The 24,943-nt window shown below is 48.8% G+C and overlaps 11 protein-coding genes across 11 annotated transcripts; 2 read left to right on the top strand and 9 right to left on the bottom strand.

Annotated features, from left to right (window-relative positions):
* Positions 1-49: 49 nt before the first annotated feature.
* Positions 50-508, bottom strand: TrAFT101_002473 (uncharacterized protein; the record flags this gene model as incomplete). The annotated part of the gene is made up of 1 exon (XM_024907588.2): positions 50-508. One exon carries the CDS (start codon positions 506-508, stop codon positions 50-52), a length of 459 nt encoding a protein of 152 aa, XP_024763585.1.
* Positions 509-702: 194 nt separating this feature from the next.
* Positions 703-978, bottom strand: TrAFT101_002472 (uncharacterized protein; the record flags this gene model as incomplete). The annotated part of the gene is made up of 1 exon (XM_066126615.1): positions 703-978. The coding sequence occupies one exon, from the start codon at positions 976-978 to the stop codon at positions 703-705; it is 276 nt and encodes a 91-aa protein (XP_065982719.1).
* A 1,735-nt stretch (positions 979-2,713) lies between these two features.
* TrAFT101_002471 (uncharacterized protein) lies at positions 2,714-3,590 on the bottom strand (the record flags this gene model as incomplete). The annotated part of the gene is made up of 3 exons (XM_024899525.2): positions 3,361-3,590; positions 3,169-3,297; positions 2,714-3,091 (listed from the first exon to the last, which is right to left on the bottom strand). The coding sequence occupies exons 1-3, from the start codon at positions 3,532-3,534 to the stop codon at positions 2,714-2,716; spliced, it is 681 nt and encodes a 226-aa protein (XP_024763584.2). The 5' UTR covers positions 3,535-3,590.
* An 893-nt stretch (positions 3,591-4,483) lies between these two features.
* Positions 4,484-7,795, bottom strand: TrAFT101_002470 (uncharacterized protein). The gene is made up of 2 exons (XM_024899380.2): positions 7,161-7,795; positions 4,484-6,855 (listed from the first exon to the last, which is right to left on the bottom strand). The coding sequence occupies exons 1-2, from the start codon at positions 7,308-7,310 to the stop codon at positions 4,882-4,884; spliced, it is 2,124 nt and encodes a 707-aa protein (XP_024763583.1). The 5' UTR covers positions 7,311-7,795; the 3' UTR covers positions 4,484-4,881.
* Positions 7,796-9,056: 1,261 nt separating this feature from the next.
* On the top strand, positions 9,057-11,495 carry TrAFT101_002469 (uncharacterized protein). The gene is made up of 2 exons (XM_024899452.2): positions 9,057-9,724; positions 9,790-11,495. The coding sequence occupies exons 1-2, from the start codon at positions 9,379-9,381 to the stop codon at positions 11,205-11,207; spliced, it is 1,764 nt and encodes a 587-aa protein (XP_024763582.2). The 5' UTR covers positions 9,057-9,378; the 3' UTR covers positions 11,208-11,495.
* Positions 11,336-12,369, bottom strand: TrAFT101_002468 (uncharacterized protein). The gene has a single exon (XM_024899322.2). The coding sequence runs from the start codon at positions 12,323-12,325 to the stop codon at positions 11,603-11,605; it is 723 nt and encodes a 240-aa protein (XP_024763581.1). The 5' UTR covers positions 12,326-12,369; the 3' UTR covers positions 11,336-11,602.
* Positions 12,370-13,194: 825 nt separating this feature from the next.
* On the bottom strand, positions 13,195-13,503 carry TrAFT101_002467 (uncharacterized protein; the record flags this gene model as incomplete). The annotated part of the gene is made up of 1 exon (XM_066126614.1): positions 13,195-13,503. The coding sequence occupies one exon, from the start codon at positions 13,501-13,503 to the stop codon at positions 13,195-13,197; it is 309 nt and encodes a 102-aa protein (XP_065982718.1).
* A 348-nt stretch (positions 13,504-13,851) lies between these two features.
* TrAFT101_002466 (uncharacterized protein) lies at positions 13,852-14,149 on the bottom strand (the record flags this gene model as incomplete). The annotated part of the gene is made up of 2 exons (XM_024910511.2): positions 13,852-13,886; positions 13,948-14,149. The coding sequence occupies 2 exons, from the start codon at positions 14,147-14,149 to the stop codon at positions 13,852-13,854; spliced, it is 237 nt and encodes a 78-aa protein (XP_024763580.2).
* Positions 14,150-16,659: 2,510 nt separating this feature from the next.
* TrAFT101_002465 (uncharacterized protein) lies at positions 16,660-17,052 on the top strand (the record flags this gene model as incomplete). Its single annotated transcript, XM_024907587.2, has 1 exon — positions 16,660-17,052. One exon carries the CDS (start codon positions 16,660-16,662, stop codon positions 17,050-17,052), a length of 393 nt encoding a protein of 130 aa, XP_024763579.1.
* Positions 17,053-17,906: 854 nt separating this feature from the next.
* TrAFT101_002464 (uncharacterized protein) lies at positions 17,907-18,719 on the bottom strand. Its single transcript, XM_024907586.2, has one exon. It carries the CDS (start codon positions 18,635-18,637, stop codon positions 18,068-18,070), a length of 570 nt encoding a protein of 189 aa, XP_024763578.1. The 5' UTR covers positions 18,638-18,719; the 3' UTR covers positions 17,907-18,067.
* Positions 18,720-23,328: 4,609 nt separating this feature from the next.
* On the bottom strand, positions 23,329-24,309 carry CHI3_1 (Endochitinase 3; the record flags this gene model as incomplete). Its single annotated transcript, XM_024899314.1, has 2 exons — positions 23,329-23,777; positions 23,829-24,309. The coding sequence occupies 2 exons, from the start codon at positions 24,307-24,309 to the stop codon at positions 23,329-23,331; spliced, it is 930 nt and encodes a 309-aa protein (XP_024763576.1).
* Between the last annotated feature and the right edge of the window lie 634 nt (positions 24,310-24,943).

Below are 24,943 nucleotides of genomic sequence, written 5' to 3'. Positions count from 1 at the left end.
CAAATTCGCTATCCGACCACCCCATCGACTATTACTGAACAATCATGATTTAGGAGAGCGCTGAGCAGGGCTTGTTGAGCTCGCAGTTGTCCGGGAGGCTGTCCACCATGTTGAACGAGAGCTCGCCGTGGTTGACGTCGTCGTCGCCCTTGTCATAGTGGATGGGGATGGAGCCGCAGATTCCACAGCCGTAGTTGACCAGCTCGGTGTAGAGGCTCTTGAGGGTGGCGCCGCTGACGCTGCCGTCCAGGTTCTGGACGTAGGCGCAGTACGTGCCCTTGAAGGAGCCCTTGAAGTTGACCGAGTGGACCTCGATGCAGCCGACGTCGTCGCCGTTGTCGTATATCCGCTTCTCGAAGATGTTGTCGAAGATGGTCTGGAACTGGGTCAGGCGGCCGCCGCTCATGTACGAGATTCCGCAGAGCGTGTCGCCGTGGCAGTTGATTCCCAGGCCGGCGGCGCTTTGAGCGGTCGCGGCCGCCAGGGCGATGAAGCTGTGGAAACGCATCGGGGCTAGATAGACTGTCTCTATATATGTGAGTGTGTGGTTAATGGTCACGCCTGGGCCAGTCGTAGAAGTTGCCGACTCAACATACAGCAAGTAGGTAGTAGTAGTATTTCAAGATGGACACGATGGGCTGACAAAAGGGATGAGCAAAGCACAGAATCCGAAGCTAATGTAATAAGAGATCTGATCGGTTATTATACGAGGACCGCTGCGAGCTCCCGCCCAACGGTGGAGTCCTCAACCGGCCATGCGACGAGCGCGAAGAGCCAAGCATTGGGTTGTCGAGACCTAATCTCTGCTCCCGGGAGGCTGAGCTCAGCACTAAGCCATCGTGCAAACGGCCTTCCACTGGCCGCCTTAGCCGAAACATTCACAATGCCATCGACGCCAGGTCGTATGGGGTAGCGCGCCCAGGCCGTCCATTGGGTGGTGTTTGTCATGCTGGACTCGCGGATGCTAAAAACAGTCATCCTGCTCTAGCCCTACGACTAAAACAGCGCCTGGTAATGGTATAATGCAGGTACAGTACAGTTTGCCCAGCCACAATCTGCAAAAGAGGCTCGAGTCTTCAGCGGGAAAAGGGCCTCCCGGGCAGCGCCTCAGTTGCGTAGATACCTCCGACGGGCTAGCAAACGTAGCATGACCAGGGTAGGATATATGAATACGGTAGCCCTCTGTACAATTTCGTATGCCGTGGATACAAGTCTGGCCACCAAATCGGGCATAGATGCTGCTTGTGCAGGATTCAATGTCCAGAGCTTGAAGACTCTTTAGCGCACCTCGCACGATGCATCCTTTGCCATGTTAGCTCGCTTTGGAAAAGAGTCGACGGCCTTGATTTGCTCTGTTTGGCGTCGGCTGTAGCAGGAGCCGAACCAGCAACGATATTTTTAAAGCGCTGGCAGCGAGGCTAAATTTAGAAGCTCTGAATAAGGCGGCGGCGCATAAATTACCAACGCTTCCCGATTTGTACCTATTGTTGGCTTATTGTTCGACTATGGGGCGCTCGACACAGGGGGATCCCGGGCTAGAATAGGAACAGACAGGCGGTCACACACATTGAGATATTCCCGCGTTGACGGGTCCTTTCCATGTATTTAGAATGGCTTCAAAGAGATATACCTATATGTAGGTACCCTTAACCACGTTTCAACTTCTTGGTATACATAATATCGCATCTCTTAATACGCCGCGCTCGACTCCTTACCCAGGACAAGCTGCGAGGCACAGGGCCATGGTCCCTCATACCAAATCCTTGGCTGTTTCTCTTATTAACCCCGTCAACCTACTTCAGGTGGTCTCCCGCTTTGTTCGCAAGTCGGTGCAAGGTTCGTGACTGAATCCGTGCACCCGTCAGCTTCAGTCTTTACGTAATCCAGTATCACGGCGACGGACGGATGCATGTTTGGCACAACGTCTTTCTTGCCGATGAGGGCCTCGGGGAGGGTTTGGTAAGCTCCGGCAAACTGCAGCGGGTTTCACGTATCAGTTAGTGCTCTTTGTGACTGTCATATGTCATATATTCTCCTGCTGTCTCAGCCCTAGCTATGACGATCAATCTCCCTTTAATTGCAGCGAATGATCGTTTTTGGTAGAATCCCATTCCAACTTGATTAGCATCCAGCTTTTATGAAATAGATTAGGCCATCCAAAAGCTATAAAGAAGCCGATCTTTGTTAGTGCGGCAGTGCTGTAAAATATGTTGACCGAACAATTCGATCTGCAAGGCTATTATATATTGGAATGGGATCAGCCCATGACCTGTGTTCCGTATCTGCCTTGGATCATCTAGCATAATATAATCTGACATAAGTCTGCTCCCTTTTCTGATAAGGGGAGAGTAAGAATCGCTTTTTAGAGCCACACATTAAACTTCATCTACTCAGATAACCTGTATTCTTACAGTTCAAGGAATGCACCGAGCATGTGACACCATATGAGGAACTAGTCATGTTTGAAGCTGAGCCCAAGCATACTTTTAGAGCATGCATATGTCCAAAATACAGTTAGAAGTCATACACAAGGGGGTATGAATCTTGGACTCTTCTCCCCGCTTGCATCACTCGGCGGCTATGATTTCAGATATTCTAAGGTCGAACCCTTTTTTTTTTTTTTTTTCAATTTAGCTACGGAAGAGATGCACTAATAGACTAATGGCTAGGTTTGAATTCCTTCATAATAATACATCCCTTACGTTGCAAAGCGTTATTTACCCTTGGAGGGAGCTACGACTATAGTTCCAACCGGGCTGCCAACGACACCACGCAGCGGAGCACGGCGCGGCTGGATGTTACTTTTATGTGATTTGTTGGTAGCATTAAGCGCCGGGGTGGTAGGAGTATTTGGCAGAGGGATCGTAAAGGCACTGACTGCTTCACTGAGAGTTTTGTCAAGGTCTTTCAGTTCATCCCTCGCTTTAGCCGCACAGGTCGGCACCAGAGCGATGACTCCCTCTGCGAGCGTGTTAATTCCAGTCTCTAGTAAGCCTAGGAGGCTACCGATGGGCCCTATCAAGGTCGTGGCATCCAAAAAGTTCTTCTTGCTGACGAGTGTGTTGAAGAAGTCTTCTTGAATTGTGGCGAACTGTAGCTTGCGCACGAGGTTAGATATGAGTTTGAATATTTACTGTAAGGGGAAATTTATAAGTAGGTGTGACTTACGTCACAAAGAGCTTCGCAAATATCTGATTGATCGTCGTCGGAGAATTGAGGAGGCGTAGAAGTGCCTTGGAGCACTTTAACATCGTCGTCAACAGTCGTGACAATCTGGCGGAGGTCGTCTGCTATGTCCTAAATAAATGAAATTAGTAAATCAGAGCATGTGTTTGATAAAGTCGCTGTGTTTCAACAAACCTGAGCAGACGAAAGGATATTTGTAGAACTAATGTTTCTAACAATATCCAAAGCACTAGTGGAGACGTCAAGGATATTATGGACAGCGTCGACGACATCTTTGGCCGTCAGGTCTGCCTGAGCCTGGGTAAAAGGGAGTACAGAGGCCAAGAAGATGAGAGGCTTGAACTGCATGATGGCGGTCTTTTAGATTGATTGCTTAGAGCTTGCTCAGAGCTTACTTAAAAGTGTAAGATGATAGATGCTTCAATGTTGGATTCAGTCCTGCTAATTGATGCTTGACTTTTGAGAAAAAGCAACCATCTTCTCAACTTATGTATTTTTTCAAGAATTCGGCTGTCACTATTTGTCACTATTCGTAAATACCATGCATGTCCGCAATATTGTTAGCTCTGGCTGTGATCGTCAAAAGCGCTCCCTTCGATTACGACGACTTGCCTCTTGGGACAACACCCCCATTCCAAATTGATGACGATTCAGGTTTATGAAATATATTGACTTGTTTTAAAGTTGTAAAGAAGCTTATCTATTGGGGCAGCGGTGCGTCGAATCAAGTCAATCAGGTAACTCTAATCAGCAGGGCTGCCATCTTCTGGAATGCGATCCTCTCAACCTCATGAATTACACCTAGGTTGGAGCTCAACCATCTCACGTATTGTGGCATAATCCTACTCCGTACATATGTTTCTTATTAAAACTGCGTAACCGCCTTCATCGTTAGTGCTAACGTGGTCCGAGCAACGCAACGAGCATGTGGCATGACGGGAATGCGCGGTGGAAACAGCCACGTTTGAAGATGAATCACAGTAACGGTTTTGAGGCTAGATACACACACATATATTTGACATCATATGATGGACTTTGGCACAAGGGCTGAAAATTGAACCCTAAGGGTCTTCAAAAAGGGTACCAAAAGCAGCCGTGATAGCAGGTATTATCAATCACTTTACCAGGAAGCTTCATGTCGTCTATGACTTCATTTTTAAACGTCATTCTTACAGACGGCTCAATGAGATCGACGCCGTAAGTAATCACAACTCATTTTGCAGAGGATTCATCACCTGATTGAGGCTAGTAAAATAAGAATAGATCAGCAAAGTTTCAGCGTTCTTTGAAGATGGTAGTCATTTAGCTTTCAAATGTCATAATAAATACACATCTATTGTGATTACGTATGTGGTGTCATTATACTACTTCTAATAAAACAAACAAGGTGGTGCGTGGCCTCCAATCTATATCAACATGGGTGATATGTAGCCTCATACGGCCAGGGTATCGTCCAGATCCCAGTTTTGTACCTAGTCTCCATTCTGCCGAGTCGCTCGAAAATAAGTGAAAACGCCAACAAGAAAACAGAAATCCATATATGCAGAAAGACAGAAGGAAAAATTAAGCGGATTTGAGCCAGCCAGCCCCTGCTGCCTAAATGATGCAAATGCTCCAATCCCATTCCCCGAATAATCCAAGCGATTCTCAAAACATATGGAATATTATAGTAAGTCGTGTCTGCCCGAAACAATATTATGCAGAGTCTCGTAAGCTCTCCGATAGTGCACTGCGGTTAAGGGTCCCGGTCGTCGTCGTGGCTGCAGCGCTTCTCCGCTGCTGCGCTATCCAATGCTCAAATCCTGGGACTGCGCCAGGTTGATTGATGCCCGGTGCCCTCTTAGGTACTTTGGGTGGTTCTTTTTCTGGCTTGAGTTGGCCTTCGCTTGTGTTTGCTCCTCCCCACGGCCGCCATCCAACCCATTTCCCAAGGCCACCAGTACCGATCCGCGATGCGTAGGACAACGAGACTGATATATCTGACGTAGGAGTCGAGCCTCGCTTCAGTTGTTGGAAGCCGGCAAAGTGATCACGCAGGGCGGCATCGCTGCGCTTCGAGTAGCTAGTTGACATGGTCGGCTGAGCGATGACCCCAGTAACAACAGCATCGGCGCCACCTTGGAGCGGGGGACGCAAGCTCATTTGACTCGGCCGTATCTGAAGTGTGTGGATGTCAAGGCCGCCCGACAGCGACATGATGGATTCGTGAGAGGCAATGCGGCGTAGTCTTGAGCTAGGTTCTGGTGCTGGTTCGATAGTTGTATCTGTTGACTGGTTCGTGTCATCATCTGCCGCGGATATGTCCTTAGAGGCATCAGAGTTGGTCAAATCAGCAGAAGTATTGGTGGGTAAGTCTTCGTCCTCTTCATGAATGACGCCACTGCTAAAGCGGTAAGGATTTTGCGCCTGGATCCCGGCCATGCCTGGCTCTATGTCGATGATTGAAAGGGATTGGAAGCTAGAGGATGAGGCCGCTGAGGGTCGTTTTCTGTGCGACGCACGCCAGGTAGGAGACATGGGGTCATAGCTTGTTGTAGGCGACATGAGAGAATCTGTTTCAGCGCCGCTGTGGTCGAAAATCCCGGGTGAAGTCGGGAGTGAGGAGGACATTTCGGATGGTGTGGAGAATTCGTGCCAAGCTGAGGATCGGGCAGTGGTGGGTGTTGTGTCGCCGCCTCCATTGGAGAGAACAGGGGCTATGGGGGATGAGATCAAGCGGCGCTGGGCCCATGGGCCTGGCGAGGAAGATCGACTTGAGATTGTAGCCGGAGGCGTGAAAATGCCAGGCAACAGGCCCTGGCGCTTCTTCTTGGGCTTCCGGACATCTTGCTTGGCGGCAACGTGATAGTGGTGGTGAATATGAAATTCTTGCGGGGGCTTTGAGTTTTCAAACAGAGAAGGCTCCAATTCCGCCTTGAGCGTCGAGGCTGGGCTGGAGTCATCAGCAAGAGGCTGGTGAAACACGAGCTGCTCTCTCAGTGACTGAATCTCATCATTGGAGCTAATGAGCATTTCCCTAAGCTCAGCAATACCCAACTGGAGGTTCGCATTGTCCTGCAGCAGGTCCCGGACAAAGTGACCGACAATTTTGCTCCCCTGTCGGTGATCGGTGATTGATTTGGAGACCGCAGCGCCCTTGAGTCGCACGGCGGCGGCGTCAAGATGCTTCTCCACTTCACGCTGTCGGTCAACCTTTTCCATCATCTCTTCATGGCGCTGGCGCTCCAGGATGGCCTCCCTCTCCATGCGCTCGAGCTGATCTTGCATGTCGAGGATGCCCCGTTGTGCCTCTTTAAACCGCTGCGCGTGAGAGCGAGCTTCTTCCTTAGAAGCTCGGAGCTCTCCAGTGAGCTTGTCCTGCTCCTCCTCGAGGATCTTGAGGTGCTGGTCTGCCTCGGCGGCTCGCGCTGCTGCATTCTCGAGGCGGCGAATGGCCTGCTGTGATGAGAGGAGGCTTGCTTCTAAGCTTTTGATCTTGGCATCAGAGTCGAGGACGGTGCTGTTGAGTATCTCGAGCTGCTCGAGGAGCTGGTTGTTCTCCTCGCTCTTGGCCGCATTGTTAGCTTCCAGCTCCTGCTTGTCGGTCTGCAGGCGTTCTATGCGAGAGTTGAGCCGTAGTCTATCCCGTTCTGCGTCGGCCATGTAGGCTTCGTGCCTGGCGAGTAGCGCCTGCAGGGCAAATGTCAGTGGAGATTCCGTCTGCTTGGAGTCGCATAGCATGGCTGTTGGTGCTGGAGATTATGTTGGAAGAGGGCACAGGATGTTGCATACACGGCTGGGGGAGTTTCTCGCGCCTTGCCCGCTGTGTACACGGGCCGGAATGCACTTTGCGCGCAAAGCGACAAAGGGTCCGAGATGTGTCTTGCGACGATGGGCGCGGACAATGAGATGGGATGAAAGGAATGCACAGGACTGGGCGAAAAAAGAGCACAGCGCGACACCTGCAGGCACGCACACCACACACACACACATACCTTGCCTAACTGGGCAGCTGTATGCACATCCTTCTCAACGGCTTCGAGAATGGAGCAGTTCTTCTTGAGGTGGACGCAGTCTGGACTGCCGCAGCAGCACTGCAGCGGCGATGAGGCCGACTCGGGCTGGGGCAGATCGAGCCTCTCCATGGCGCCTTCAAACCGGTGAGCAGAGAGAGAATCGAGGATTGGTTTTAGATATTGACAGCCGGTGTCTCGCGCGTCGCTTTGCCGAGACTTGGAGACGGTAGCAATGCTGCAGCGACAAACATGATCCTTAGCGGTTGACGCGGAGAGCCGATGGCCGGAAAAAAAGAGAGGCTAGTAGGTGAAGATTAAGGATAAGGATAGCGGAGGAGAAGTGCGCTCAACATCGAACAGGTGGCTAGGAGTAATAAAGATGGCAGTAGGTGACGGTAATGGTAATAGAAATGAAATAAGAGAAAAAGGAACAAGCGAAAAGACAGATGACGTTCAGCCAGCCTTGTTCGAAAGGAGGTTTGACTCAAGCTGGGAGAAGTAGCAGTACTCGGCCGGAGTGGGAACAGCAGGCGCAGAGGCGGTGATGGAATGGATGCCGGCGAGGTATTGGCGACTTGTCGAGGAGGGCGGACCCCAAGCAAGACGGTTCGCCTGGCGAGATTAACAGGTCGAGGAGCGTTGAAGGATGGAAAGGATTGTGCCTGCGCAGCTGACTGAGGCCGTCCGGTCGCAGCCACCGCGCTGCGTTCGAGTCGCTGGTACGCGTCGCTGGCCAGGGCGAGGCTCGGCGCTGCTGGTATCGAGTACGAACGGCTGCTTGGCTCGGTTCCTGGATGCGACTCTAGTGAGCACCCTCCTGCATTAGCAGAGTCTTAGGCCCTTTTGAGACGCTCGCCCGGAAGCAGCACCGCGAACAGGGCCCGCTGGTGTGCATCTGCGTGCATGTTTATCCCGCCCTTTTCTTTTTTTTTTCTTTTTTTTCTCTCAGCTGCATATTGGCAGCCTCACAGATATTAGCCGCGCGGTAGGTGGAAATAGACCCGTTGGCTGGACCGTCACCTGCCTCTTGCTTTGCTCGATGAACTAGGCACATGCACATGCACATGTTCATGTTTTGTGCTACAGGATGAAGCCCGGCATCAACATTATGCAACGGACCGCTAAGCCTTGTTTCTCACGTGGCATAGTCATCAAGCACGATCCATATTCCGATGACGCTTTGCAGCGGTGTACAGAACAAGCACCAGACATGGGGCCTGCCAGCACATCGAACCCGCCTGATGGAGCACATGTTTGTTTGCCGAGCCAGGGGGGGGGACCGGGAGCTACACATTGATTCTGACAGCCAAGCGTAGCAATGTGGCGGCGGAAACAGGCGGGTGTGGCCGGGCGCGTTAGTAAGAGTATTATTCATGCTGGTCGTAACCTGCACTTTGATCAAAGTTCTCACGGCAGAGGGCTAGGCGATGAACAGAAGCAAGAGAGCGAAGTCTATATACGACGAGTACACAGCTTGTATGATGTCTTTGCTGCCAAAGGAGCTCCCCGGGCGCTAGCGATAGTGTACCCAGTAGAGCAACTTGACTCGCACACACTGGATACCCCTGATTCCGCAACCTAGGATCTGTTGCTTCTGCTTGTCAAAGAGGTGCCTGTATGCGTATACAAACATCAAATCATCACCTAGGTAGATAGTAGTACCTACTCTATACTAGTAGGTAAATACCAACTCTCATAACCTGTCATAATTCAACGGCCCCCCTCTTGTCTCTAGGGTAGCACTCTGTTTGCTTACTCGCCGGCAAAACATAGGATTGTTTTTCTTCTCAACTCCGTACTAAGCACCTCGCATGTAGCAGCCATTGCGTCATCTATCTGCGGTAGCCAATCATCGCTCCATGTTACAAAGCAAGTCGCTTCAGTCGCTTCGAAACAAGCTCGACATCTTGCCTCTCTCTACTGGGCAGCATCTGGCAGTCTACAGTAGCTAGCACCGGCAGCATCAAATGCTTCCTCATTACGTGCATGACCCCAATCCGGGCTTATCAACCAATCTCCGGCCTTCCAATCTCCAGGCTCCAGGCTCCAGAGCTCCAGCTGCCCGCCATGAGCTCCGTTGCTTAGATCTCACCCATTCAAACCGAAGCCTGCCCGTCCAAGTCCCTCCGAGTCTCACACCATCTCGCGTCATCAATCTCTCCGGCAGAGCTCAGCTTCTATAATAATCTCCCAGGCCATGCCGATTTTACCCCGCAACCCCCACCTCTGTCGTTTACTTCACCCAAGCCACCGTCTCTTGTCTTCTGCCTCATTGTTGCCATCTCGACACTTTTCATTTACTGTTCGCGCCATGGCTCAGGAATACAAGCTCAAGGGCGTGACGTCGCTGTCACTCAAGCCCGGCCAGAAGCAGGAGGCCGAGGTTGAAGGCATCCAGGATGCCAAGGTCCTTCTCGTTGGCCTGCAAACCGGTGGAAAGGCACAAGTGCAAGCCATTGGTGCCAAATGCACCCATTACGGCGCTCCCTTGGCTAAGGGTATCTTGACCACTGGGGGCCGTTTGACATGTCCCTGGCATGGAGGTAAATCCCATAATCTCGCCATATCGTTCATCCACACAACAGCTTGCTGACATTGGTCTCGCTAGCTTGCTTCAGTGCCAAGACTGGTGATGTCGAAGACGGCCCTGCTCTGGATGCGCTTCCGGTGTTTCCTCTCACCGAGCGTGATGGGGGGTTTTACATTACCGGCGAGGAGGCTGCTATCAAAGGGTCTCGAAGAAAGCCCAATTTCCAGTGCAGTGTTTCAAGTGACTCCCAAGAGAGGGTTGTTGTCGTCGGTGGTGGCTCTGGTGCGCTTGGTGTTGTTGAAGGGCTGCGAGAGAAGGGATACACTGGCCATATCACCGTCATCTCCAAGGAGGGCTACCTCCCCATTGATAGACCCAAGCTGAGCAAAGCACTAATCACAGATTCATCCAAGATTGCATGGCGCGACAAGAGCTGGTTCGACAGTGGCTCAGTGGAGTGGGTTGACGGTGAAGTCAACGGCATCGACTTTTCTAGCCGACAAGTGATAACTGCTAGTGGCAGCAAGCTTCCCTACACTAAGCTGGTTCTCGCAACTGGAGGAACCCCCAGGGAACTTCCTTTGCAAGGCTTCAAGGTTCTCGGCAACATCTTCACTCTCCGCACCGTTCATGACGCCAAGAAGATTGTGGATGCCATTGGAGACAAGGGCAAGAAGATTGTCATCATTGGTTCATCGTTTATTGGCATGGAAATTGCCAACGCTACCGGCGGTGACAACTCAGTGACAGTTGTGGGCATGGAAAAAGTTCCCCTTGAGCGTGTTCTTGGCGAGCAAGTCGGTGCTGGCATCCAGAAGGCTCTGGAAGGCAAAGGCATCAAGTTCTACCTGAGCGCTGGCGTCGACAGGGCTGAGCCATCAGCCTCGGATCCGTCCAAGGTCGGTGCTGTCTACCTCAAAGATGGCACCAAACTCGACGCAGACCTTGTCATCTTGGGAGTAGGAGTATCTCCTGAGACAACGTATCTGAGGGGCAACACGGCTGTTCAGCTGGAAAAGGATGGATCGCTCCAGACTGACGCCAACTTTGCTGTCAAGGGACTTGCAGACGTTTACGCTGTTGGAGACATTGCAACTTATCCGTACCATGGCCCAGGAGGCAATGGAAGCTTGGTCCGAATTGAGCACTGGAACGTTGCTCAGAATGCCGGCCGTGCCGTCGCCACGCACATTGTGAATCCATCTGCAAGCACCACGCACTTTATCCCCGTCTTCTGGTCTGCTCTGGGGGCTCAACTGCGGTACAGCGGAAATACCATTGCCTCAGGATGGGACGACGTGGTCGTGGATGGAGACGTGGCCGCAGGAAAGTTTCTTGCATACTATACCAAGGGCGAAACCGTTGTGGCAGTTGCCTCCCAAGGCCGCGATCCTAGCGTGATGCAAGTGTCTGAGCTTTTGAGGCTAGGAAGGGCACCCACCAAGAGTCAGCTGAAGAGTGGTGTAGATATCTTCAGCATCGACGTATCGGCATAGTTTTGTAATGTGCCGCATACATAGCATTGATAAATGACAGTAAGATTCGTACAAGTTTGCAGCCCAGCTCATGTGCCCCTTGGCTGCTACTATATCATTAATGATCAAAGTGAAGTTTGAATGAATTGCGTTAATTATGATCAGTGCACTTTCTTTTCTTCTTCTCAGTGCTTTTTGGACAGACAATTGATGATGATGCACCCACAACTTTACCGTTGCAATCCATTTTACCGTCTAAAATAGCTTTATATACAAAAAAAATCAATGGTGATGGCAATGATTCCGCTGTTAAATCGCCTCGAAACTCATCCCTGAATTCTACAAATATGCCAAAATAGGCATTGTCGCCGATGTTCAGGGATCAAGCCTTACTCAGCCAGCAGTAAAAGTGCTGCTCATCCCTCCACAACTTTGATCAGACTGGAGTCCGGATTTAGGTCTACCTCCTGATAGTCATCGTCGTCTGGGAACTCTAGATGGACTTTGGTTTGAACTGATGCAGACAACTTAACTGGAACGTCAGGGTGACATTCAACCTCCAGCACATGTCCGCCACGGTCTCTCTCATCCGAAATAAAGTGAAGATGATCGCCCGCTACACCGACTCCCTGTAGAAACTCTGGCGATCTAAATCCAATAACACTTCCGCGGACATTGGTGAACTCGTAGGTGGTCTGGCGCTTGTGCAGCACCCTGATGCTTTCGTGCCGGCAGAATTGACCACCCGCGGTGCGTACTGCAACACACTTGAAAAGGCCGTCCACGCGGAACGCCACGAAGTGGTTCTTGGTTTTTGGTAGAAGCTTGGACAGGGCATCTGAGAAGCCCTGCTTGTCCTTGAATTCGACGTCGGCGGTGGCAGAGGCTTGAAAGCGAGTGAGCTGTGCAAAGGGAGCGATGTCGGAGCCCCCAGAAGTGTCAATCTTGATGATTGAGCCATCGGCCTTCATTTGATAGACGTCGCCGTCAAGGGCAATCATCTCGCCGTCCATTCGACGAAATGTCCCGAGGCCGTGATCGCCGTGAGAGACGAGTTCTTTGTATGGCAGCCCATAGTCTCCGAGCCCTTGCATGAGAGCCGAGACAACAGAATATTGGTAGAGCTCGTTGTAGGCCATGATTTGCGTTTGTGTTGCCTTTGGCTGAGGTATGTTGATGGTAAGAAGACGATGTATTAGACGGAGGATCCGACTGGCAGTTGGACAGTCTCCTGTTAGGAAGGTTGCCCGCACTAGCAAATAACTCGGAGCCAATTATGGAACCAAGTGATACTTGTAAGCTCACATGGCCCAGTTATAAGAGCGCGCTACCATGATGACTTTGGCGGTGGCATTTTGTACACGAGATTTCCGCAGTGATGGAGTCTCATACTTGAGGCCTATATATTTGTAGCGATCATAAGTAATGCGAGCGGGCTTCAATTCTCAATTCGGGCATCTAGATCAATTGATGCGTCGTGAAGTAGGCTATAGAAGTATTAGTGAGTAGCCGCGCTTCCGGTACTGCGTCACATTCCCTGAGACTCCGGCACTGATAAGCGCTAGCAGTAGATCGATCTGTAGTGGAGCTAGAACCCCCCAAAGTTTTGAGCTTTGACAGCTAAAATGGCAGTTTTCGTTCAGCAGTTGTGGTGACGTTGGTCGTTAGTCTGTCTGCTAATGATTGACCTAGTTTGAAACTTGTAACGGTGTGAGACGAAAACTCATGAGATGAGAAAGGTCGCGAGACTGTGTCGTTTTTTTTTGTGGGAATGAGCGATAGAGGCACAGAGCTAATTGAGTGAAGCGAGGGAATGAATCAGAAGCGGTAACTACAGGGGATTAGGATGCCACTGAGTAAGCAGCGAAAAAGAAAGGATGCTGGAAATCACTGTCAAGTGGGGAGTAAACAAATGCAGAGTCCTAGTTCGTATAGCCATGAGCACACAACTCTGCGATTGCGCATACCTTTAGTATACTATAAGGATTCTCTTATAAATTTAGCCTTCTTATTCATCGTCGACGGTGACTTGCAAGCGAATGCTGTTTAGATATCTCCCTACTCGCCTCTCTATACCATCGCCAGCTTCGTCCACCAAGTTTAACACCTCGTTTGCTTTTTCTTCAGCCTCTTCCATGCCTTTCGTCACCTCTTCAATGCCATATCTGAGGTATCTGAATTCCGATTCAATGGTCCCGATACATTCCGTTCTTAAATCATCCACAGCCATATCGACCCCGCGCTCTATATCGTCTGCTCTGGAGTCTGCGGCCAAAGTATCCTCAAGCCCTTTCATATGATTGAGAATATCGTCCATTTGATCTTTTAAGCGATTTTCCGTAGATTCAACCGTATCTTCACGTGATTTTTTAAACGATTTTCACTAGATTCGATCATATTTTTCACGTCGTCTCTTAAACAGTCTTGAGTAGATTCGATCACTTGTTTCAGGTCATTTTTTAGACGGGTCTCAGTAGATTCAACCATATCTTTCATGTCATTTCTCAAACAATTTTCCATATCAAGAAGGTATTGTACGAGGCCTGTCAAGTCGCTAGACCGAGCACGAGACTCTCTAATGAAAGGGCTTTGATGCGGAGGGGGAGGGGGGCGTTCATAATCAGCGTCGGAACATTCGCGTTCACGTTCACGCTCGCGTTTGCGCTTACGATTGAGGTTTGTGTTCGCGGCCAGGCTCATCTAGAACTGAATTAGTTTAAGTCAGATGATAGCCCCATAAGCGATCCAAGAGAATGCTTACAGTCAATTGGAGGGGGTGCTGATGTGTCCTCCAGCAATGCTTTATCTACAAGGGTCGCACCTGCGTCGAAAACATGGCTTCTTATACCATTATATAATGTTCGGAGGTCGGTGCGTCTGTCATCTGTTTCTGGACGATTGATGTTGGTAGCCGAGAATACTGATGCGATTTGCTGTAAGTGGTGGCGCGTTAATTTGATCATTCCTGAAATGTATCGTAAAATCGCCTGTCTCGGCTAGCGCCCTCATTGAATGCAATCGAGCGTGAACCGATTTCTTGCAGCCTAAGATGCAATCGCTGGGGATAACAAGGCGAGAATGACCCTGATTCATGGAGAAATGCAGTGATGGTACATCGTCGTCGTCTCCTAGTTTGATGTTCTGAATATTCTCTGGGTGTATAAACAAATAGACGGACTGCTTATCGCCTGCTTGACTCTTACGGCCCTTAAGCTGGGCCCTATTTTTGCCTTTGCCCTTGATCCAGACCCGACAAGAGAGTCTAAAAATGGTTTTGGAGATTAGGGTGTCTATGTCGACTTTGAAAGGTATATTATCAATACTCTGTGCCCGACCGCTGCCATCTTTCCAGGTTATATCAGTCTTGTCACAAGAGACGTGATAAAAATGGTTTTGGAGATTAGGGTGTCTATGTCGACTTTGAAAGGTATATTATCAATACTCTGTGCCCGACCGCTGCCATCTTTCCAGGTTATATCAGTCTTGTCACAAGAGACGTGAATCTGTTTGGGCTCTTCAAGCTGCTCAGGGTTATTCTGTTCGGGCTCGGAACTACGCAGCATTAGCATTCCGGACGTCTAATCGAGAGGCGGGAACCTGATCGGTCCATCATGTGGAATGAAGGACAATGCTGTTAGGTGTAGTAGAAAGTCCATCCGCTCTGGACAGGATGACAGCCGCCCAAGAAGAGCAAAGGCAGACGGGGACCGACAAGAGAACGGGGTCACGCAAGAATGACACGAGGCCATTTTCCGTCGCCCAACGCCTAATTTAATAAGCTATTCCTCTTATCGGCGGCCTCAAGATCCGAAGATCTTGCCACCCAAGGGCAGTCTCGGGGAGCATCATCGAGTCGAGCGGGACTGCTATCCACGTAGGCGCCTGCAACCTAGAGGAGTAACGAATGAACTATTTCACTAACTAACGCGAAGTGACAGGCTGTGTCGAACTGCCGTCTTCTTCTGGGTCGATGTGTCGAGCCTGCGATGTGTTGACATTGATATTGGTGGCAGCCATGGCGTGAATGGGCGCGGACCGCTGAAGCGGAGAGCCTAACGATGACGCTAAGCAAGAGGAGGCTAAATATAGGTAGTGGTATGGAGAAAGGTCACGTGAATTATGCTGACACTGCTGTGATGAAAATAGCTAGTACATATTAGTCATGGTCATAGTCAATATGGGTCTATGCTATAATGACCTGATGTCGCTGCAGTTGCACCACCACAGAGGCTTCCAGCGGCTGGCTTGTTGCAGCTGTCAGGGTCTCAACTGGCATCAGACAGAGGGCATAACTGAGTGCACAAACACATATGTTCAGGCAAAAGTCCAAAAAGTCCAAACATAGAAAAGAAAAAAAGAAAAGAAGAAAAGGCTGTTTCGACCGCTTTGGTCTTGTGTAGGATCAAGTACGAAATATCTCCCCAAGTTCCAAGGGCTCAGTCTACGATGAGATATATCCATGGGCCATTATATAACAGGGACTCGGATGTTACCGAAAGGTATCTATGGTCATTTTCAAAAATTTATTTCTGCAAGAATGATTCGTTTAGTAGGGCATTCCATGAGATATGGACTGAAGCTTCATGTATTGGCAAAGGGGAGGCCAAGTGCTCCATAGCCGTGGCCAAGCAGTTGCTGGTGGCAAACAGTAAGACAGTGCAAGAAAGACAATCGCGGTGATGTAGGCTCCACGATTATAATGTAATGAAGGAAATGAAAAGATAATACAGATTTCATTTTAGGCACGTCGCCGCGTGCTACCTAAACTGGCAACCCAAGACCTTGCTGATGCCAAGCTTGAATGTAGCACGGAAGAGCAGCCAAAGTTCTGTACTTTCTCCATATCGGAATAAGATCAGCTGCAAGTGACAGAGATTAAGTGGCGATTAGCTTCAATAATGTTAATTGTGAGAGAAGCCGTTCCGTTTCTTGCCGATCTTTTAAATAGAAGAGATCCTCCAGGATTGGTCTGCAAGGTCAGATATGCATATCGGACACTCACTCCCGTTCTGGGTTAATGGAGCGCTACACCGATGAGCCGTAGATCAGAAGAAGTAAGTTTAGGTATAGAAATAAAATAAATGTAACCTTAAAACTCTATTTCAATGTTTTCCGAAGGATCCAGAGGATCTGAGGTTTTATTTAGACGAAATCCGGCCCGCGGTGGAGCTCAGACACTGTATGCATACACGAATCAGAAAGAGCAGCATCGTCCCACTGGAGGCGAGGATTGTTGCAATATAGCCTCAGATGAGGAGACGGCAGGCTGATCAGCGCCGCCTTTTGTAAATATTTCAACAGCCGAGGCAGATCCTGAGACTTGCCTGTGCACAGGCAGTTGCAAAGGAGAGCTGGGCACATGTATTTAAAGGGCAGGGTTTTCGCTTCGCAGTACTCGGAAATTACGAATAACAACCTTCTACTCTTGACTTGACAAGCAAAATTTCGCAGAACAAACGATTATTCTATCAAAATGCGTTTGACAAGCTCGATTGCGCAAGCCATCCTCTGCCTCTCAGTCACAGTCCTTCCCGTGGCACAAGGCGCCATCGCCATCGGAAATCAGATCAGGGAAGGCGGCACTCATTTCAATGTCGCCTGGATTGAAGGGGTGAGCCCTTGCGTCGATGATGTCGAAATTGCCCCGGAAAGCGGAAAAGAGTGCAATCGTAACTTCAAACTCGACGGTACCGACTATTATCTTGTCGGCTGCACCGACCCCGGTACCCCTTATGCTCAAAACCCAAAGCGACTCCGACGTGTTAAAGACAATTCTTTATATGGCAATTGCGCACCTGTGAAAAAGAAGACTATTAATTGCAAGGGATCTACCCACGACGTTGTAAAGCGCTATGTCTGTGGTTAGACTGCCAAACAACTCATATCAGCCGACTGTTAGCGATTAAGGAAGTGTGTGATTCGAGGACTGCTAATAACACGGACCAATTTTGACGAATGCCAAGTGTCAGAATTACTGAGAGCTTGGAGTTGGCTGATATTTATATAATACTCTTGTCATGATTTGATCTAGAAGAGATACATGTAGCATAGATCTTATATAATGCTGCATTCAAACCATTCTGATCATTTTTGTAAGCATGTTTGAAGTCACTCCGTCATAATTAAAGAAATGGTGGCGTGTATCTCCGGTTCAAGTTTAGCGAGTAGTCTGATGAGAGGGAAACTACTTCTTGCAAATATGCATTCCTTGACTGCTGAATATGAACTATCTATGCGAGGGATTACGATGGGATTACGAACGAAAGACGAAATGAACAAGGAGAAAAATCTAGGTTACCAAAGACACTGGGCTCGAATGCAAACAAGCAAATGTGACTTGGGAACAGAAAAAGTGGTGATGATGAAGAAGAACGAAGAACTAACTGTAACAGAGCAGAGGGAGAAGAAAGACTACATGTAAGTGCGCGTAGTGGTGTCACGTGATAATCTAGATACGTATAGACTGGATGGAATATGTCGACTTCAATTGTAAGTAGTAGCAGGCATTAAATATATGAGACAGGCACAATAATAGGTAGTGACCAAGATAGCATTCAAGACTTATTGCCGTAACTTTGATGCAGCTAAAATTTCCACCCTTCTTTGGCTAGTGCAGAGTTACATCTTTCGGCCACTATGGCTTCGCCCCATTCATCTTCAACAGCTGCAATGAATCACAACCACATGGAAACGAGCCATTCTATAGTTTCTTGAACGAGTATAATTTTCATTAGGGAAAGTCTAGTCTATATAATTCACCGTGATATCTTCGTCGCTACCCAAAACCCGCCATATTCCGAGTCCAAATTGTGCTCCGCCATGCCGAGAAAAGGAAATGCTATGCTATAAAGGATGGTATTAAGAAAAAAAGGGAAAACCGCTTAGAAACCGCTGTTAGGGTTCGGGTTTGCGCGAGTAAAGCCTCCATTCTTGCCTCCTTGGACAACGCCCACTTTAGAGACACCAGTGCCAGCAGCAATGACCTTCTGGTTTGAGAGAGTGTTCTGGGAGTTGAAGTTCTGGTTGATAACTCCGACCATGCCCATTTGGCAGTGGTTGCCCTTGGTCTGGGGGCAGTAGTACCAGATGGGTTTGTCGTCAATAACGGTGATCTGGTAGACGTTGGGGTTCTGGCCCTGGGAAGTGACAAAGTTGAAGCCGGCAAAGAAGCTGGTGCCGTCGGCGAGAGGCTGGCAGGGATGAGCAAAGTCAGACTGAGCGACGGAGTGGTTGGCAGCGGTAAAGTGCCACTCGATGGTGTCGCCAATTTCAGCTACAACGTTCTCGGGATCGAAGTGAAGACCACCGCGTCCAACAACCACGGAGTGGGTGACGCCGGTCCATCCTGTGCGGCTGGCCAAGTTGTTTCCAGTAGTAGGAGTGCCAGATGGAGCAGCAGAAACGCTGGCAATTACAGCGGCGAAGAGGGCAAAGGCCTTGGAAGCGAACATTTTGATGTTTGGTTGAGAGTAGAGGTGTTGAGAGAAGAAGTTGATGCGAGAATGCAGTAGAAGCTGTTGTTTGCTTGCTTGTTATTGCTTGTGATGAAGATGATGAGGATGGATATTACAGTGAGATCAGAGGCTCTTATTTATACATGCTTTCACTCAAAAGTCCGAACTTCATATTTGAACTAACATAGTGGTGATGACTACATCTGCAGTAGTACAGCCTCTCGGCTGGTAACCCAACCGAGCAAAGTGCAATATTTCGCAGTCAATTCTCATCTTTGGCATTACCATATCAGCCCGCCCCAGCACTAGCTTCGCCATATTCCGAGCCTCCAGTCTTCCTTAGAAAATGCGTGATTGGGTAGCTCTCAGCCTTAGTTGACAACCAACTTGTTGGGTCTAAGCCGTCAGCACTATAAGGGCACTAGCTTAGGTCTGCGCCGCCACCGGTTCAAGCCAGTTCCGTATGTAAAAATAAGCTAGCAAATGTCAGCCCCATCACCTTTGCAGCTTTGGCTCCTATTAATAGCCCTATTAATAGGATAGCTTGCCGTTACTAAGAGATCCGGACTCATGCCTATGAATAGAGCTGCCCTAGAACACTGCACAATAGGCATGAAATCCATGATTACTATTTGGCAGAGGAGCTTAAGCAAACCAAGCGCACAGTAGCGCCAGGCTTACGAGCAAAGCTAAGCTACGTGTAATTGCATTACATTACATTACAGTACATGTACCTTGTTGATTTAGCATGTGGCGCCTCTTTACAAAGCATTCTATCATTAGACTTATGAGGTTAAAGAACGTGGCTTTGGGTAGCAGCCCAACTCTGATCAATGGGTAGCACAATTACTCAATCGAATCCTCACGACACAGCAAACAGCGTCATATGCGCGATAAAATTTTGTAATGCCTTCACTTTGGTGTCTCTCGTGTATGCCTCATTGACGTCACGCTGTCTTGTTTTCAAACTGCTGCTCTTCGCAGTTTGCACATGTAGGATTCTTCTGGCCTCCAAAGTCCTGCTGGCTTGTTAACTTGGGGAAGCACAATGTGTAAGTGCTGAGTGGCTGGAGCTTAAAAGTTTCGTTTCGTTTCATGCAAGGGGACCCGAACATAAACATTGAACCATGCGTTAGAATTTTTTTACCCGCTTTGGGGGCTAAGAAACATAGCTAGTACTACCGTGTAATGCTGGCGGCATGCCCCGGGAATGATTGTAATCCGGAGAAGCTTTGTGCGACTGGGCAATTATCTTTGGCCATATGAAGTATTAGTGTTGAAATAGCTTACGGACAGTGAGACCTGAAATCAGGATTATTGTGCTACAGAGGGATAAAAAGATCATGGCGAAGGATGAAGGATGTAGGCCCAAACAACGCTGAGGGAATCTATCGCTCAGCCAAGGCGAAATGCCAAAAAGCCTGATCCTTCGCAGAGGTTGCCCTCCTTTCCACATCGCTTTCACCGAATGAGATCGATTAGATAATAACGACTTGGAGTAATTGCAATTCTAATATTTGAATGGCTATGTACAAATGAAGCAAATGCACTTACTTTTAGTCATTGGGAGGTGCTTTCTCACCGACTTCTGCAATCGGTATAGAACTTTGATGACCGTCGACTTGTGCATTCTACTATATACTAGTACCAGAAATTCTAGCATAGGCGGTACGGATTGGCTATTATTTTAAGCATCGGTGCCCGCCGGCCACTGTTCTTCATGCTGTCTCACTATCATCGTCGACTCTGGTAGTTTCACAAGTTCGTTCCGCTATTTGCCTGGCAATAGCAGCATGAATCGTCTTTTTATAGCGACAAGAGCGGTGCCTAAATCCTTTCCGTTTTAGAGAGTTGATGCATGAGTTGTATCTCTACCCGAAACATGAAGTGACTGCAACTGTCATGGCTTGAATAATATTGCCCAGTAGCCGGCGGCCACGTGCGAAACTAATGGGAGTAGGCTATTAATACATAGGTGTGTGCACTGCATATACCCGTTTGGGTATTATACCAAAGTCAGCTGACGCCTTTCAGACTGGCTAAGAAATGAGTCCAGTTCAATACAGCTCTCATTCACTCCTATCCTCTCGTATCGAGGAGGCTCTTCGCTCGTACGGCGTAACACGAGAAGATTCGCTCTAACGGTCTCAGTTCCTTCGCCTGAATCAGGATCCCACTCGCCTGAAGTCGTACGTCCAAAGAGCAAGCAAAGGACTTGCGAACCAGAACAGATGAAATCATTTCCTGGTAAATCCAATCTGTAGTCTGGATTGAATGTTGCAAATTGCCCGCCAATCTGCAATCCATACTCTTCTGTGCCTCTCTCGCTAGTGAGCAGAAGAGAAGAGCCAGTGGCATCGCGCAGTGTTTCCAGGGTACTAGTCCAATCCTGGCCGTGATAAATGGTTCCGGAAACTACTTGTCCGGCGAGTGACAATGTTCCGCTTACCACGTCGCCCAAGAACGGGTTACTGCCGGAGGCATATTTCACGTCACTTCCCAAAAACTCGATACCCTCTATAGAAACCTGCCAACAATCTTTATCTCCATCCACAGAGGCCCATGACCATGTTGGGATCTGGGAGTTGGGCCGCTGACCACAGGGAGGCTCGGTGAGATACCAGAAAAAGGTGCTTTCAAGCTCCTTTTCCCAAAGCCCGCACAGGTACTCCTCTGTATCATATCCCTTTTCCACCGCGGTTGTCTTGGCAATACCCCCTAGAGCCGGTAGCCTATCTGTAGCAACAGTAAGAGGGCGTTTGGCGTATTCTTTGATTACCTCAGCCCACGTCTTGTCGCCGGCAGCTCGTTTATAGGACTCTTCAGTCCCTTGTTGGCGGACATTGTTATTATCAAACCACCCACACTCGCACTGGGTTGCCTCGAGACACTCCCAAATTAGCTCATTTCGCGTGAAATGAAGCATTCGGCGCGAAAGTAGTTGTTCTTGATATACCCAGCCTCGGGTCAAAGTCGGCCATTCTATGTCTGGATTTTCCGTCATCGTATAGCCGAACATATCTGACTCGGTGCCCGACCAGTTGAAATGAGGCTTCCTACGGCGGATAAAGATGGATTGCCCACCAATCTTAGCAACATCTACCGCTGATTCGTGGGGCGCGCTGTGGTCTCTGAAGAGGCGCTGCCCGACCTTGTCGCACCAGGATGCCGCGATTGTGAGTTCAGCATAGGAATAGATAGATGCCATCAAAGCAGCCTCTTTTTTCCAATCCTCTTTATCATCTTGCACTATGCATAAACAGTCGATCCATACATACTCGATTCCTAGTCGGCGCAGCACAGAAACGGCATCCTGCATCATCTCAGGTAGGCTTGCCATAGGCATGCCATGCTGCTTTCGATCCTGCAGATTAGTTGTCAGGAGACTCTTTGTTGGCGTTTCCTGTGTCCATCTGTGACTCAAGGCGGCATATGGCACAGCATGCTCCAAATTATCGACCAGTTCGATGGTGTTAGTTTGCTTTGTCCCCAAGTAGAGAAGTCGGCTTGGCACAAATGCTGCATCATAGGCTCGGCATTGGTCGTGAGAATTTCGACACTCGGCTAGCCAAACTGCCGCCTGGCTGAGAGATTTATCGCCTCCTGTTGAGCGTGGGAGTTTGTAGCCTCTGCATAAAGCAGGCTGTAGACACGGCTCGTCTGCAAATAGTACTGGCTTATCCAATGACGTGTCGTTGCAGCAGAGCTCCAAATTCTGTTTTGTGCCATCGGCCTTGGTGATTTCTAAGAATGGGCTTCCGGGCGAGTTTAGGTTAGGATTCCATGTGGCCTCCTTGAATTCCCCGACCAACGTCTCAAACGCTAAGAGGAGAGTTGTGCATCGGTCGCATCCACGCTTAGAGGAATTGACTAGATCCGCAAAACTAAACTCGCGAGAGTCACACTCCGCAAATGCGTACTCCCATCGCTCACCTACGTCCGACGGGAGTGGTTTAGCCGTCGGATTGAGCTCGAAGAGACAGACACCGCACCACCGGCGTTCTTCCTTTCGTACCAGTGACTTGATAAAGCCTAGCATGACAACCGATATAGGTCTGTGATTATCCAATGAGATTGAGTCACAACGAGTGAAGCGGGGGTTACCCAAAAGGAAATAGAGGGGCGGACTTTTCCCTTTGGCTTCTCTTGGTCTACACTTGAGGGTCTGAAAGAGGGCCTTTGGCAGCTGAGAGGTATTGGGCGCTAGTCCACGTACCCTACAAAGATATTGAAGAGTTGGAATTTCTTCAATCGGGGTAGGTGGCATAGAGTTGAGAAGAGTTTAAAGGTCGATGGGCTAAGCCTCACTGAATAGTAATCGCCTGTCTCATCTGAAGGCTAGACAAGCTCGTGTGATCACAGGGGGCTGCTATGTATTTCGTATTGGACTAGTCCCGAAAAAGGCCTTTGAAGTGGGTTATGCAGAAGCTTGAGGCAGAACACGCATGGATATCCGTTTAAGACTGGCTGGTTAAAGATGTTGATATATATACATGTTCTTTAACGAGATCTTGAAAAGAAAATTAGCAGGTAGTTATATGGCATAGATGAGTCAGTATGTTAGTTTTGGCAAGAAAATGCGTATATACAATCAGTCATTGTTTATATATTTTGCAATATACATATAATACAATATTCCATCACTAGCCCGCTGTGATGTACGTAAGATCCTTAGTATTGCACATTGCTTATAGACCGGGAGCAATTTTCTGCTGAAAGTTGTCGTTTTGAACCGCCAGCTGGGCTTCCCAAAGCATGGCACCGCCGTAATTGGAGAGATTCATGTTCTTTACATCCTGAATAGCACCCAATAGCGTATTAGCGTCAGCGAAGCCCTGATCACCATCAGAGCCACTAGCCAAAGCACCTATATACAGCTTGGCGTTGCCAATACCGCTGCTCCATGTCTGGACGGAATTTAGGAAATCAGATTGCGCAATGTTGCAATCGCCGTTATTGTAAAACTGGACCCAGACAAAGTCCAATTCACTGCAAACATCTTGGGGCTGCGAGGCATCGGGGAAAGGGCATTGGGGAGCCGCAGTGAGGAAGTAGGTTTTGCTTGTGTCTGACTGGAAGTTGGACTTGAAACGCTTTACCATAGCTAGGTAACCCGTGGGGTTGCCGGATTCATTGTCTATATAGAATTAGTCACAATTGATTGTATTATTGCATTAATGTTACTCACCCAGGTCGAAGCCGTCAAGCTTGATATCTCCAAAGGGGCGCAGCTCTTGGTTATCAGTACCACCACCGAACAGATTCCAAAGCGTATCAGCGATTTTTTCCCCATCAGAGTCTGATTGGAGAGTGACATCAGCGCCAGCGCCACCAAGGCTAAGAAGAACCAGCTTCCCGGCCGACTGGCACTGCTTGATAGCATCCACAAGGCTGCTACCATCCTTGAGACCAGTGGCACCAGCGCTTTTCTGAGCTTGAGATGGGCCATCCAACCCGCTCATGCTGAGTTGAGGAAAACCTCCTGCAGCAAAGAAAGTGTCGAGGAAGGCAAGATTCACAATGCCATAGGAATTGTCTGAACACACGTCGCTGAGAGTCGTGCTATCATCTTCAGCACCCCAGTACACGGCCAATTCGGGACCGGAGGGTTGGGCACTAGAAAGTGCAGCCAAAAGGCTTGTTACAGCGACGGCGTTGCGAAAAAACATGTTGTAGAGATATATACACAAAGGGTGAAAGAAGCACTTATATATACAGTTTAAAATGCTTTTCAAAGAGTGTCAAGAGAAAAGAGTGAAGTATGTACCAATGACGGCTTAACAAAACAATAGCATGGAAACTAATTGATGGTATATTTACGATATTATATAAAGATTTCATCGAGCTCGTCCTGTCTCGGCATCGGAGCTCATCTATGAACGACTTAACGTTACTCGGCAGGTGCCATTCAAATTTTCAGACTCTTTCAACTTTCCCATGATAATTAGAGGGTCACAATGCAGATCTTGAGATGCTCTATGAGACGGATTTTACATGCATAACAGTTTGAGACGACGATCTTTGCTAGTACGAGCATGAAACTTACGCTAAAAGGCAGCCGCTTTGTCTGAATGAAACGCAAAATAATCTCGTCGCGTTCACAACACGAGCTATTCTTCTGTAGAGAACAAAATGATTAGGTGAGCCATGTGAATGAATTCGGTCCTACAGCCGGTCCTGAGTGACGATCACGGAAAAACTACACAATCGAAATAGGTGCCGCTATGATACTATCTTGGTTTCTGTACCATCTTTCGCCTGAACTTTGCCATTAAGGATGGTCCATGACCGATCTCATATTTT

The sequence above is a fragment of the Trichoderma asperellum genome, chromosome 2 (genome assembly GCF_020647865.1).
Source record: "Trichoderma asperellum chromosome 2, complete sequence".
Lineage (NCBI taxonomy): Eukaryota > Fungi > Ascomycota > Sordariomycetes > Hypocreales > Hypocreaceae > Trichoderma > Trichoderma asperellum.
This window is presented reverse-complemented; position numbering and strand designations above follow the sequence as displayed.